Source organism: Budorcas taxicolor, chromosome 21, assembly GCF_023091745.1.
Source record: "Budorcas taxicolor isolate Tak-1 chromosome 21, Takin1.1, whole genome shotgun sequence".
NCBI classification, from domain to species: Eukaryota; Metazoa; Chordata; class Mammalia; order Artiodactyla; family Bovidae; genus Budorcas; species Budorcas taxicolor.
The window spans coordinates 45,099,927-45,116,127 of record NC_068930.1 but is presented as its reverse complement, the minus strand read 5'-3'; the positions used below and the strand labels follow the sequence as shown (position 1 = coordinate 45,116,127).

Sequence of the window (16,201 nt, the reverse complement as noted above, 5' to 3'; positions counted from 1 at the left end):
ATACACTTCAAAATTGTTACTTTAAAAAAATAAATTTAATTGGAGGCTAATTACTTTACAATATGGTAGTGGTTTCTGCCATACATTCACATGAATCAGCCATGGTTGTACATGTGTTCCCCATCCTGAATACCCCTCACCACCTCCATTCCCATCCCATCCCTCAGGGTCATCCCAGTGCACCAGCTGTGAGCACCCTGTCTCATCCATCGAACCTGGGCTGGCAATCTGTTTCACATACAGTAATATACATGTTTCAAAGCTATTCTCTCACAGAGTCCAAAAGTCTGTTCTTTACATCTGTGTCTCTGCCGTCTCGCATGTAGGGTCATCATTACCATCTAAATTCCATACATATGCGTTAATATACTGTATTGGTGTTTTTCTTTGACTTACTTCACTCTGTATAAAAGGCTCCAGTTTCATCCACCTCATTAGACCTGATTCAAATGCATTCTTTTTAATAGCTGAGTAATATTTCATTGTGTATATGTACCACAGCTTTCTTATCCATTCGTCTGCCAATGGACATCTAGGTTGCTTCCATGACCTAGCTATTGTAAATAGTGCTGTGAAGAACATTGGGGTACATGTGTCTCTTTCAATTCTGGTTTCCTCGGTGTATGTGCCCAGCAGTGGGAATCCTGGGTCATATGGCAGTTCTATTTCCAGTTTTTTAAGGAATTTCCACACTGTTCTCCATAGTGGCTGTACTAGTTTGCACTCACCAACAGTGTAAGAGGGTTCCCTTTTCTCCACACCCTCTCCAGCATTTATTGTGTGTAGACTTTTTTGATAGCAGCCATTCTGACCGGTGTGAGATGGTATCTCACTGTGGTTTTGATTTGCATTTCTGATAATGAGTGATGTTGAGCATCTTTTCATGTGTTTGTTAGCCATCTATATGTCTTCTTTGGAGAAATGTCTGTTTAGTTCTTTGGCCCATTTTTTGATTGGGTCATTTATTTTTCTGAAATTGAGCTGCATGAGCTGCTTTTGAGATTAATTCTTTGTCAGTTGCTTTATTTGCTATGATTTTCTCCCATTCTGAAGGCTGTCTTTTCACCTTGCTTAGAGTTTCCTTTGTTGTGCAAAAGCTTTTAAGTTTAACTAGGTCCCATTTCTCATTTTTGCTTTTATTTCCATTACTCTGGGGGTGGGTCATAGAGGATCCTGCTGTGATTTATGTCAGAGTGTTTTGCCTATGTTTTTCTCTAGGAGTTTTATAGTTTCTGGTCTTACATTTAGATCTTTAATCCACAAAATGGTTATTTTTATGAATGTGAATTTCACTTTGATAAAAAACATTAAATGGACACCTACCACATGATAGGTAGATAGGCAACCAAGAGAAATGAAGGCATATGTTCACTGTACACAAATGTTCACAGCTGCCTTATTTGTAATAGCCAAAAACTATAAACAACCTAAATCTCCATCAACAGACAACTGATAAATTTTGGAATATTAATATAATGAAATACATGTACTAAAACTCACTGAACTATACTCTTAAAATGGGTGAATTTTATTCTATACAATTGTACTACCAGACGGATGTTTAAAAGTCAACAACCACCATTAAAAAAAACCAACATATTTATTTAAATTAAAGGAAAAGAACTACATAAGATGCTGTCAAGTCACCTCTCCATCCTAACAAGAGCTGAAAAGACAAATCAATATTTCTTGGATCTGTAAGAGAGGTAATGACAAACCACTGCCCTCTGAGACTGGAAAGAGGTGAATGCAGGGAATTACAACTTATCTGAGCAAAGAGTTACCAGCTGAAACTGCTGTGGGATCCAGTATCCATGCAGGAAAACCTACACTATAACTGACTAATTGGTGCAGGCTCAGTGTGGACAACTTTTGAGTGTTAAAAACTCAAGGGGCGTACAATCACAGGGCCCCTCACCATTATCACCAGGAACCCAACCAGAAGTCCACAGTAAATATCAGAGAAAAATTCCCTGATTTTGGCAAGGGGAGGGTAAACTACCATTTTTAAATACATCAAAGCATTCTGCTCTTCTTAATAAGGCCTCCCCTCAGAGGAAACTAGTGCATGTTAAGTTGCTTCTGTTGTGTCCAACTCTTTGTCCACCAGATTCCACTGTCCATGGGATTCTCCAGGCAAAAATACTGGAGTGGGTTGCCATGCCCTCCTCCAGAGGATCTTCCTGACCCAGGGATTGGACCCATGTCTCCTGGGGCACTTGCAATGCAGGAGGATTGTTTTAATGCTGAGCCACCGGAGAAGCCCATTTTTAAACACACCAAAGCACTCTGTTCTTAATAAGGCCTTCCCTCAGGAGAAACTGATTAGCCAGAGCCTAACCTGCTAGTGTATTATCAGAGCCTAAATGACCCAGGAAAAGAAAAATATTAATACCAAACTCCAACATACTCTAGCCATCCTGTCCCATGGAAAAGGGGAGAAGAAAACTGAGATATTGTAAACTTCACAGTCCAGAGGCATAGCCTCACAAAAAGCATGAGACTTAATCAGAACTAGAAAACACTTCCCTTGTACATCTTACCACCTTGTTACTAATGGCTTATTTACAGCAATTCCTTTTATTCAGTATCTCATATCTGGCTATCAAGAAAAAAATTACAAGACATATCAAAGAGCAAAATGCACATTTTGAAAAGGCAGAGCAAACATCAGAACCAGACAAGGCAGGCATGTTGATAGATTTATCAAAACAAGATTTTTTAAAACTCCTTATTTTGTATTGGGGTGCAGCCAATTAACAATGTTGTGACAGTTTTAGGTGATCAGCAAAGGGCCTGAGCCATACATATACACATATCTATTCTCCCCCAAACTCCCCTCCCATTAGGGCTGCCACATAACATTGACCAGAGTTCCATGTGTTATATAGTAAGTCCTTACTGGTTATCCATTTTTAATATAGCAGTGTGTACATGTCCATCCCAAACTCCCCAACTATCCCTTCCCATTGCCCACCCTCTTCCACCCCGCCCCTGAACCAAAAGTTCCACCCCAGAACCAAAAGTTAGTTCTCTAGTCTATGAGTCTCTTTCTGTTTTGTAAGGTCATTTTTATTATTTCTTTTTTGATTCCAATATAAGGGATGTCATAAATTACTTCTCCTTCTCTGAGTTACTTCACTCAGTATGACAGTCTCTAGATCCATCCATGTTGCTGCAAATGGCACTGTTTCATTCTTTTTAATGGCTGGGTAATATTCTAGTGCACTTACGTACCACATCACCTTTATCCATTCCTATCAGAACAAAGAATTTGAAATAACTATGACTGATATGCTAAGGGCTCTAATGGATACAGTAGGCAACATACAAGATCAGAGAGGCAATGCAAAGAGAGAAACAGAAATCCTAAAAAAGAACCAGAAAGAAATGCTAGAGATCAAAAACACTAATGGAAATGAAGAATGTCTCTGGTAGAATAACTAAAAGTTATAAAGTTCAGTAAGCCCCCACATATGAACAAGTTCTATTCTGAGAGTATGTTCCTAAGTCCAATAAAGTTAGCCCAGGTAACCAACTAACACAATCAGTAACATAGTACTATACTGCAGAAGGTTTAAAGTATCTTTCTCACAAATAACACATAAAAAAGAGACATGAAAAATAAAAATTTTTAATCTTACAGTACAGTACCTTGAAAAGTACAATACAGTACAACTGGCATATAGGAGATGGCATCGAGTGAACAGGCAAGAAGAGTTACTGACTAGAGGAGGAAGAGGAAGTGGGAGGTGGTAGAACTGAAGGATCACCAGCAGTAGGAGACGGAGGGCAAGCTGCAACTTCACTCATGCCTGACGTTGATGGCACGGGTTCTGGTTCCTTGGTGGATTCAATCTATCTACCCTCTTGAAAAAATTACTCAGTGATGTCTGGGTAGTAGCTCTTCTTTTCTCATCATAGATGACATGGTTTTAGCGCTGGGCTGTATTCTGAACGGCAGCTACAACCTTCATGTACTGTTCTACATTTGGAGTCTGTGCCTCAAAAACTAACAGTGCTTCCTCAAATCAAGAAAATTCTCTTGCCATTTCCTGTGTTATGAATTCTTCAGTTACTTTTTCCTCTTGTCTCTCTCGGTCCTTTCTCTCGGCCTCTATTTCATCAAGCCTTTATTAGTAAGCTGGAGTTCAATGAAATCAGCCTCTTACAGATTTAGCTGTAACATCTTGCTAAGGGTCAATATGCTGCAGAAGACTTCTTTGGACTCCTTATTCACCTTCTCAAATCCATGAAAATCATGAATAAACTACATGCAAAGGTTCCTCCAAACCTCATTCGTGTTGACGACTGTTATTTCATGCCAAGCAAAGTTAATGTTTTTTATGGCCTTGTAGATGTTACAGTCTTTTCAAAACTGTCACAAGGTTGTTCTTGATTCATCACCTACCTATACTGGCTGACAAGAAGTGTGATGTAAATATTTCGTGGAAGTTGCTGTAACTCCCTGGTCCACAGGCTGGATAAGTGACAAAATATTTGGTGGCAGATGCACTCCTTTGATGGTAGGATGAAGTCAATCATGAATAAGGGGTGGCCTGGAGCACTGTTGAGTAGCAAAAGAATGTTGAATGGGATATGTCCTTCTCCAAGCAATATTTCTCTATCTCCAGGATTAAGTGGTGGAAAAGTCAGTCCTGGAAAATGGCCTGTGTAACCTAGGCTTTGGGGTTACTATTCCACATAACAGGAAGAGAGCCCTTGGCTATGTTTTTAAGGGCTCTTAGGTTCTCTGAATGATAAGACAATTTTCAGCTTCATATCGCCAGAAACACTGATGCCAAACAACAGAGTTAGCCTAATTATTTGCTGCTTTATTGCCTGGCATCACTTTTCTTCCTTACAGATGTAACTTCGGTTTGGCATCCTCTTCCAGTACAGTCCTGTCTCATCCACAAGGTAACTACTCAGGTAAACAGGCACCTTCATCAGTAATTTCTTAAAGTATTTCAGGAAATTAATGGGCAACTACTGTATCTGCACTCACCACCTCGCCACTTACTTTTACTCTATGAAGGCTGGCTCTAGCCTTGAACCAATGAATCCAGCCAAGACGGCATTAAAAGATACCGTCTGATTCTTCACTCAGTTTCTTCTTCAAGTCTTCATAAAGGCAATGAGCTTCCTGCTGAATCAACATTAAGCTGAGACTTGACACTTAAACTGACCCTGCAGCCACACACTGAGAAATTTCTCCATTTTCTCCATCACTTTTCCATGCTTCTTTGATATTACTGTCAACAACACTGGCACAGCAGACTTCACATGTTCCATGATCCTGTTTTTGTTTTTTAGAATCATGCCTGGTTAAATAATTCATGTTATAAGAATGTGCAATATCTGCCATCTTTTCACCTTGCTCCACTCTTTCAATTATTTTCACTTTTTTCCACCATTATTGTTTTGTGCTATAGTACCAGCTTAGCAGTACTTAGTAGTACCAGCTACATCACCACTGCTTTAACACTCCAGACATCCTGGGCTTGAAATAAAGATACTGTATTCTATACATTCAGTTCAGTTCAGTCGCTCAGTTGTGTTCGATTTTTTGCAACCCCATGGACTGCAGCATGCCAGGCCTCCCTGTCCATCACCAACTCCCAGAGTTTACTCAAACTCATGTCCATTCAGTCGGTGATGCCATCAAAAACTATCTCATCCTCTGTTGTCCGCTTCTCCTCCTGCCTTCAATCTTTCCCAGCATCAGGGTTTTTTCTAAATAGTCAGTTCCTCGCATCAGGTGACCAAAGTATTGGAGTTTCAGCTGCAGCATCAGTCCTTCCAATGAATATTCAGGACTGATTTCCTTTAGGATGGACTGGTTGGATCTCCTTGCAGTCCAAGGGTCTCTTAAGAGACTTCTCCAACACAGTTCAAAAGCATCAATTCTTCTGCGCTCAGCTTTCTTTATAGTCCAACTCTCACATCCATACGTGACTACCGGAAAAACCATAGCTTTGACTAGACACATCTTTGTTGGCAAAGTAATGTCTCTGCTTTTTAATACGCCATCTAGGTTTGTCATAACGTTTCTTCCAAGGAGCAAGTGTCTTTTAATTTCATGGCTGCAGTCACCATCTGCAGTGATTTTGGAGCCCCCCAAAAATAAAGTCTGTCACTGTTTCCACCATTCCCCCATCTACTGCCATGAAATGATGGGACCAGATGCCATGATCTCAGTTTTCTGAACATTGAGTACATTACTGTACAGTAAAATAGTCTACCTTTTTCAACAAAGGTCCATACAGTCAAAGTTATGGTTTTCCCAGTAGTCATGCACGGATGTGAGAGTTAGACCACACAGAAGGCTGAGTGCTGAATAACTGATACCTTACAACTGTGGTGCAGAAGATGCTAGAGACTCCCCTGGACTGCAAGGAGATCAAATCCGTCAATCCTAAAGGAAATCAGTCCTGAATTTTCATTGGAAGTACTAATGCTGAAGCTGAAGCTCCAATACTCTCGCCACCTACCTGATGGGAAGAGCTGACTCACTGGAAAAGACTCTAATGCCAGGAAAGACTGAAGGCAAAAGGAGAAGACGGTGGCAAAAGATGAGTGGTTAGATAGCATTACTGACTCAATGGACATGAACTGAAGCAAACTCCAGGAGATACTGAAGGACAGAGGAGCCTGCAGTCCATGGAGTCGAGAAGAGTTGGATAGGACCCAGCAACTAAACAACAACAACAAAACTACACAAAAGCACAACCATTTGTAGAGGATGCACACATGTGACAACGTATGCCACATACATAATATGTGACTGGACATGTAAAGACACATTCCAATCTTTGAAAACTCATAACTTTAAACTTTATACAGAGGGGACTATTGCAGATGGGACAAGGCTCTCTAAAAGCTGAAAAATATCTGAACAGAAACTTTGAAAACTAAAAAGCAAAGAGGACAAAAACCGAGACAAAACAAAACAAAACAAAAATAAAAAGAGAATATCCAAGGACTGTGAGATAACCACAGAAAGCATAACAAAACGTTCTTGGACTACCAGAAGAAGAGAGAAAGTAACAGAAGTAACATTTGAAACAATAACAAAGTAATGTCAGACACGAGACAATAGATTCAGGAAGTTCCAGAATATCAAGCAGGATAGCTGCCAAAAAACTACACCTACGCATATTATTTCAAACTATAGAAAATTAAAGATAAAGAATAAAAATCTTGAAAAAAGTCGCAGGGGTAAATAATCTTACCTAACAGATAAACAAGAGTAGGGATTACATCCAATTTCTCCTCAGAAACTATGCAAATAAAAAGACAGAGGAGTAATATTTACAGGGGAAATATTTCAAGTATTGGGGGGCAGGGAGGGAGGGGAAAAAAAAGCCTAGAATTTTGTATCCTGTGAAATTATCTTTAGAAATTAAAGAGAAATAAAGACTTTCTTAAACAAAAATTGGTGGAATATGTTGCCAGTAGACCTGCCTTCACAACCCAGATAATGATAATGATGTGATCACTAATCTAGAGCCAGACATCTTGGAATGTGAAGTCAAGTGGGCCTTAGAAAGCATCACTACGAAAAAAGCTAGTGGAGGTGATGCAATTCCAGTTGAGCTATTTCAAATTCTGAAAGATGATGCTGTGAAAGTGCTGCACTCAATATGCCAGCAAATTTGGAAAACACAGCAGTGGCCACAGGAATGGAAAAGGTCAATTTTCATTCCAATTCCAAAGAAAGGCAATGCAAAAGAATGCTCAAACTACCGCATAGTTGCACTCATCTCACATGCTAGAAAGTAATGCTCAAAATTCTCCAAGCCAGGCTTCAGCAATATGTGAACCGTGAACTCCCTGATGTTCAAGCTGGTTTTAGAAAAGGCAGAGGAACCAGAGATCAAATTGCCAACATCCGCTGGATCATGAAAAAAGCAAGAGAGTTCCAGAAAAACAACTACTTCTGCTTTATTGACTATGCCAAAGCCTTTGACTGTGTGGATCACAATAAAGTGTGGAAAATTCTGAAAGAGATGGGAATACCAGACCACCTGACGTGCCTCTTGAGAAATCTGTATGCAGGTCAGGAAGCAACAGTTCAAACTGGACATGGAACAACAGACTGGTTCCAAATAGGAAAAGGAGTACGTCAAGGCTGTATATTGTCACCCTGCTTATTTAACTTACATGCAGAGTACATCATGAGAAACGCTGGACTGGAAGAAACACAAGCTGGAATCAAGATTGCTGGGAGAAATATCAATAACCTCAGATATGCAGATGACACCACCCTTATGGCAGAAAGTGAAGAGGACCTAAAAAGCCTCTTGAGGAAAGTGAAAGAGGAGAGGGAAAAGGTTGGCTTAAAGCTCAACATTCAGAAAACGAAGATCATGGCATCCGGTCCCATCACTTCATGGAGAATAGATGGGGAAACAGTGGAAACAGTGTCAGACTTTATTTTTTGGGGCTCCAAAATCACTGCAGATGGTGACTGCAGCCATGAAACTAAAAGACGCTTACTCCTTGGAAGAAAAGTTATGACCAACCTAGATAGTATATTCAAAAGCAGAGACATTGATTTGCCGACTAAGGTCCGTCTAGTCAAGGCTATGGTTTTTCCTGTGGTCATGCATGGATGTGAGAGTTGGACTGTGAAGAAGGCTGAGTGCCGAAGAATTGATGCTTTTGAACTGTGGTGTTGGAGAAGACTCTTGAGAGGCCTTTGGACTTCAAGGAGATCCAACCAGTCCATTCTGAAGGAGATCAACTCTGGGATTTCTTTGGAAGGAAAACTCCAGTACTTCGGCCACCTCATGAGAAGAGCTGACTCCTTGGAAAAGACTCTGACGCTGGGAGGGATTGGGGGCAGGAGGAGAAGGGGACGACCAAGGATGAGATGGCTGGATGGCATCATCAACTCGATGGACGTGAGTCTGAGTGGACTCCGGGAGTTGGTGATGGACAGGGAGGCCTGGCGTGCTGCGATTCATGGGGTCACAAAGAGTCGGACACGACTGAGTGACTGAACTGAACTGAGACCTGCCATTCAAGGTATGTTATGAGAAGCTCTTGAGAGAGAAGGAAAATGATATAGGTCAGAAATTCATATCTATATAAAGACAAGAAGTTTCCAGGAATAAGTAAAAATAAAATGAAAACTTCTATATGCTCAATTAAAACCACAGAGTGGAGCTAAATATAGGAGCAAAGAACAAGGGCAACAAATAGAAAACAGCAACAAATATGGTAGAATTAACAAATATTTATTTGAATTAATATTTATTAATTCATCCATATTAATAATCATTTTGAATGCCAACGGTCTAAATGCACCAAACAGAAGACAGATTTGTCACAGTAGATCAAAAAATAAGACCTAAGTATGTTATCTCAAGATACCCACTTTAAACATAGATTAAAAGCAAATGGATGGAGGGATTTCCCTGAAGTTCTGTCATTAAGAATCTGCTCTTCCACTGCAGGGAGCATGGGTTTGATCTCTAGCCAGAGAACTAAACTTTCAAGAACCACGTGGCATTGAAAAAAAAAAAAAAAAAATATATATATATATATATAGCAATACTATGAACAACTCTGGGCTTCCCAGGTGGCGCTAGTGGTAAAGAACCCACCTGCCAAAGCAGGAGATATAGATTTGATCCCTGGGTCAAGAAGATTCCCTGGTGAAGGGAATGGCAACCCACTTCAATAGTCCAATATTCTTGCCTGGAGAATTCCATGGACAGAGGAGCCTGGAAGACTACAGTCCATGGGGTCACAAAGAGTCGGACACAACTGAGAGACTAACACACACATGAACAACTCTATGGCCATAAATTTGATAATTTGATAAGTTGGACGAAAATGAAAGTTGCTCAGTGGTGTCTGACTTTTTGTGACCCCATGGACTCCATGGAATTCTCCAGGCTAGAATACTAGGGTGGGTAGTCTTTCCCTTCTCCAGGAGATCTTCCCAACCCAGGGATTGAACCCAGGTCTCCTGCACTGCATGTGGATTCTTTACCAGCTGAGCCACAAGGGAAGCCCAAGAATACTGGAGTGGGTAGCCTATCCCTTCCCCAGAGGATCATCCCAACCCAGGAGTCGAACAGGGGTCTCCTGCATTGCAGGCAAATTCTTTACCAACTGAGCTATCAGGGAAGCCCCATAATACAGACCAATTCTTTGAAAAACACAACTTTTGCTGAAACACAATAAGAAATAAACAATCTGAATATAACTGTATTAAAGAAACTGAATCAATAATTAGTAACCTTTCAAAACAGAAAGCACCAGGCCCAGACGGGTCACTGTAAAATTCTATCAAACGTTTAAGGCGAAATCATACCAATTCTCTACAATATCTTTAGAAGACAGAAGGAGAGGGACTACTTCCAATTTACTCCATTAGGCCAGCATTTACCTAATACCAAAAAAAAAAAAAAAAAAAGACAATGACATCACAAAGGAAAAAAACACAAACTCATGAATACAGATGCCACTATAAAATATTAGCAAATCAAATCAAACAATGTATAAAAAGAATTATATACCACAGCCAAGCAGGATTTACCTCAGTTATGCAGTCATGCATCTTGGTATTTACCCAAAAGAGATAAAAGTTTATGTTCACAACAAAACTTTCATAGAGATGTTTATAGCTTGGAAGCAGCTAAGATGTCCTTCAGTAGATAAACAGAAGAACATAGTTTATCTAAACTATGGTATACCTAGACAACGGAATATTACTCCATGCTAATTGCTGGGAGAAATCTCAACAACCTCAAATACGCAGATGATACCAGTCTAATGGCAGAAAGTGAAGAGGAACTAAAGAGCCTCTTGATGAAGGTGAAAAAGGAGCGTAAAAAGGTGGCTTAAAAGTCAACATTCAAAAATGAAGAACATGACATCTGGTCCCATCACTTTATGGCAAACAGAAGGGGAATAAGTGGAAGCAGTGTCAGATTTTCCTTTCTTGGGCTCCAAAATCACTGCAGATGGTGACTGCAGTCATGAAATTAAAAGACCCTTGGATCCTTGGAAGGAAAGCTATGACAAACCTAGACAGAGTATTAAAAAGCAAAGATATCACTTAGCCGACAAAGGCCCATAGAATCAAAGCTATGGCATTTTCAGTAGTCATGTACGGACCTGAGAGTTGGACTATAAAGAAGACTGAGTGTTGAAGAATTGATGCTTTCGAACTGCGGTCCTGGAGAAGACTCTTGATAGTCCCTTGGACTGCAAGGAGATCAAACTAGTCAATCCTAAAGGACATCAACCCTGAATGCTCATTGGAAGGACTGACGCTAAAGCTGAAGCTCCAATACTTTGGCCACTTGATGCAAAGAGCTGACTCACTGGAAAAGACCCTGATGCTGGGGAAAACTGAGGGGAAGAGGAGGTGGTGGCAGAGGTTGAGATGATTAGATAGGATTACCACCTCAATGGACATGAACGTGAGCAAACGCTGGGAGATAATGAAGGACAGGGAAGCCCAACAGGGAAGCCCGGAGTGCTGCAGTCCATGGGGTCTCAAAGAATTGGACATGACTTAGCAACTGAACAACAACAAAGGTGAAATACGTGATAAAGAATCCACCTGCCAATGTAGGAGACAGAGGAGACATGAGTTCAATCCACAGGTTGGGAAGATCCCCAGAGTACGAAATGGCAGCCCACTCCAGTATTTTTGCCTGAAAAATTCTATGGACAGAGGAGCCTGGCGGGCTACAGTACATGGGGTTGTAAAGAGCCAGATATGACTGAGTAAGCAGGCACCCCATCAAGCTGTGGGTGTTGAGTAGTCACTAAGTTGTACTGACCTCCGTGTGACCCCATGGATTGTAGCCTTCCAGGTTCCTCTGTCCATGGGATTTCCCAGGCAAGAATACTGGAGTGGGTTTCCATTTCCTCCTCCAGGGGATCTTCCCAACCCAGGGATGGAGCCCACACCTACTGCACTGGCAGGTGGATTCTTTATCACTGAGCCACCATGGAAGGAAAAAAGTTTGTAACTAGGTGCTTGCCCTAGTGAGAACTGTGGAATTATGTGTGATTTAGAGCAGGACTCAATTTCCTTATGGGAAATTTATTACCTTGCAGGGTCATAAGATCCTAAAGAAACTGTTAAGCTATATAAACTGTAAAGCACTATATAATCCTGAAGTATCCTTATGATGACTAAGATTATGGGATAGACTTGAAAAACAAAAACATCCAACCATGCCCAGCATAATGATCAATAAATATTTACTAAATGAATAAAAGTATTTTACTTTAGAATCAATGCAAAGGAAGTTATAGGAAAAAGGGATCAATAAAACTGACCATGAGATATTCTTTGATGAAAAACTCCACGCCAGTTTTAAACCAATTCCACAGTGAATAAGCCCCCAAATATTTCAAAACTACAAAGCCTACTACTACTACAAAGACCATTCATTTGTAAGAGAAATTTCAACAGCAGCATTCCAGCAAAATAGATAAATTAGAAAATCTGAGACCAAAAAAAGTTGTTTGATGTTAGGCTACTGGAAGCACTATAGAAAAAGAGAGGCATAAAAAATACAAAACCCAGGCAAGACTTAGTGTTTAGTTTGGGTTTAAGTTAACTCTCTACATTAAGCTTACATACTAAGAGAAAAATCCACCAGTGCTTCCCTCAGTAATTTTAATATTCTTTCGTGGCTCAGCTAACCTGCAAAGCAGGAGACCTGGGTTCGATCCCTGGGCTGGGAAGATCCTCTGGAGAAGGGAAAGGCTACCCACTCCAGTATTCTGGCTAGAGAATTCCATGGACTGTATAGTCCATGGGGTCACACAGACACGACTGAGTGACTTTCACTTTCGCTTGACAAAACACCAATTAACATGGACACTGGCATTATTGTAAAACATTGTAATTAAAGGTAGTTGAAGTTTCCCTTTGTATACAAATACATCATCACATGGCGTGAACTACAGATTTTATCTTGTGTCAATGTAAGCTCATCAATTGTAACAAATGTACCACACTAAAGGGGAATGTTTATAGTGGGAGAGACTACACATGTGTGAGGTACATGGGAAATCTCTATCATTTTACCCTCAATTTTGCTGTGAACTAAAACTGCTCTTTGGCTTTCCTAGGTGGCTGAGTGGTAAAGAATCTGCCTGCCAATATAAGAGACACGGGTTCGATCCTTGGGTCAGGAAGATCCGCTGCAGGAGGAAGAGACACTCTAATATTCTTGCCTGGGAAATCTCATGGACAGGGGAACCTGGCAGGCTACAGTCCATGGGGTTGCAAAAGAGTTAGAGATGACTTAGCAACTAAACAACACAAAATTGCTCTTACAAAAATACAGTCTTTAAAAAGGAAAAGCAATTAAGTTATAAGTTTATACTGACTTACTTCACAGCTAGTCCTCCGGGAATAATAGGTTTTCCTTCCCTCCCTCTCTATATGGTGGCTCTCTATGTCCATTGTTCATGTTTCTTCATCATTTCATTGTCATCTCAGAATGTAATGACCTTTCCACCTTGGTTCTCAACAGTCTCTCGATATCAATTCCAAAATTCAAGAAATGATGTGAATGGTCTAGCTGCATCAGACATTCAGCTCTGATTCAAATAACTACTTTGGCTGGAGAAGGTATGTGGGATGAGAATATATTAGGATCATATGCTCCTAAGTCCAAACCTTTACTTTCTGGTCATCAGAATGATGTGCCTATAAAACTGACAGGTTTCTAAAGAAAAGGCTGTGGGCAATGAAGTCAGGTAACAATCTTACCTGTTTAAATCAAAAAGGAAAGGCAAACTTTTCTGGTTTTAATTTCCCAATATTCTCTTAATTTAAAACTGAATTAATATAGAAGTGATCATTTGTGTACAAATGAGGCTAACTCTGTTATAAAGTTAATTTTTAAATTAACTTTCATGACCTTAACCAACATATTACATGACCTTAACCAACATATTTCATGACCTTAACCAGCATATTACAATGCTTCTCTAAGAGAGACCAAGTCAGTGTTTTTAAAATATTCATCAAAATTTCTAACCTTCAAATTAAATTTACAGAACACTATCCTCCAAATTTATGGGATTATAATTTCTGAGATTTTAAATACAGGAATCAGCAGTTAACAAATCCTTCAAGGTAATGCGTACACAATAAAAACTGAAATTCACTGATTCAGGTAGACACAGCAAAAAAACAAAGAAAAGAGTCCAGGTAAGGAAAAGGAACAGAAAATGTAGAGATGAATTCTACAGGGGAAATTACTATTTGCTGGTGGCTTATAATGAGTAGAATCATAAGATCTGAATTAAGCAAACCTTAACAAAGTACAGCTAATGTCTTGCTGCAGTTTTACATAAATGTTTAAATTTTAATGACCATAACTACTAAATATTTACATTTATTTTTCCTGGCTAATAATGAAACAAAAGTTCATTAGCAGGGACGGGAAAGTAGGAGTAGCCAGCACTGGACAAAGGGATATTTATTCTGAAAAAGTCCTACTTTTTAAAAGAAACTTATGCATTTATATGGTATGATACCCTGATGTTAAAATCTTAGAAGAAGCATAAAATATCTGATCCTATAAAGCAACACAAAATTAGTCTGATAGTTTTCAACAAGCCAAGATACAAAATTTCTACACATTTAAATGCTTACAGTTTACAAGTAGGGTACACACTTAAACTATTCCAGAAAGCGTGACTTTGTTAGGAGGTTAGATAGAATTTGATTTTTGAGGTAGTCGGTCATTAAAAATAAGTAAAATAAAACTCAAAACAAAACCTGATGTCAGAAAATTTAGTACTTTCGAAATGACTCCACAACAACCCAATCTGCCAATGAATGACGGGGATGAAAAGGCAGGTCTGTGGAACTAAACCTTATCCCTATTGTTAGCAAACTAATACCCTTGTGACTCACCGCTGTTACTATACAGCCAATTTAAATAAGCAAGAGTCTCGGATTTTTGCGGTACACGAAAAATATCAACCATGAAAGAAACATCCGGGTTTTGAACACAAAGGATACTCAGATTTCAATTTAAATCCCCACCAGGTATTTCAAAGACTGCCAAATTTCCTGCGGTCCACTGCAAGGAAGACTACTCCTTTTAGAAGAACTCGGAGACACGTAGACCATTTCTTCATTCTAAACCTGCTCCCAACCTTCCACCTTTAATAAAGGAAGATTCTTTTGCGTATGCTAATACTTTACCAGTAACTACCGCTGAAGCTGCAGTATTCGAGCCTACTTGGCGGAAATACTGAATTGCAATTACCAGAAAGTCGACAGTTTAAACAGTTTCGGGGGCGGTCGGGCCTCCGAATCCCCAGTACTCTAGAGCTGGGGTGTGTACGCCATCTGTTTGGAGCGCTGACCCGGGAGAGGCTCCCCCTGCGCCAAACTTCCAAAGTCCTCATGTCCGGCCCCACTACAAGACACCCCAAGGCTCTCCGAGGCCCCCGACCCCCTGACCCATCCGACGATCCTGCTTCTCTCCTTGGAATATTCAATTTCTTGCTGTTCCACATCCACTCACCGAGGCGCGCTGGGCAGAAGTTCCAGAGAGGCCGTGTCACTTTTCCCTTCCCGCGCTGCGCCACACGCCATCCGTGAGCTGCTACACCAAACGGCCCACACAATTCAAATTCGTCCACTTCCGCCCGCAACCCGGAAGGAAGGCTCAGCCCCGCCCCGTGAAGGGCGGGGCCCGCGGTGACGCGGCAGTCGCGGAAGAAAAGGGCACGTCCCTGTTCTACTACCTCGCGTTGGCTTTTCTGCTCTGTTCTCTTCGCTTCAGTTTCTTTTGTATCTCCCTGCTTAGAAGAGAAGTGAGGGAGCGGGATTGGTATTTCTGCCCGGTGGCTCGTGAGTGTTCTCTCGTTTCTGAAATGGATTGAGACGTGCTGAATTTTCTTCCCTTCAAGGAAGTGAAGTGACTCAGTCGTGTCCGACTCTTTGCGACCCCATGGACTGGCTCTTCCATCCACGGGATTTTCCAGACAAGAATACTGGAATGGGTTGCCGTTTCCTTCTCCAGGGTATCTTCCCGACCCAGGGATTGAACCCGGGTCTCCCGGATTGTAGGCAGAGTCTATCGTCTGAGTCACCGGGGAATCTGCCTATTTTCTCCTTTCCTTTCAAGGAAAGAGCTAACCAAGCGAGTCCGGATGTTTTCTCCTCGCCTCGCGTACGCACCAGCTG

The 16,201-nt window shown here is 40.7% G+C and overlaps 1 protein-coding gene across 1 annotated transcript in view; it reads right to left on the bottom strand.

Moving 5' to 3' along the window:
* G2E3 (G2/M-phase specific E3 ubiquitin protein ligase) overlaps nt 1–15,607 on the bottom strand; it is a 71,425-nt gene extending 55,818 nt beyond the window's left edge. The window contains exon 1 of the mRNA XM_052659392.1: nt 15,537–15,607. Within this exon, the coding sequence (XP_052515352.1) occupies nt 15,537–15,607 (71 nt within the window). The remainder of the gene's footprint in view (nt 1–15,536) is intronic.
* Between the last annotated feature and the right edge of the window lie 594 nt (nt 15,608–16,201).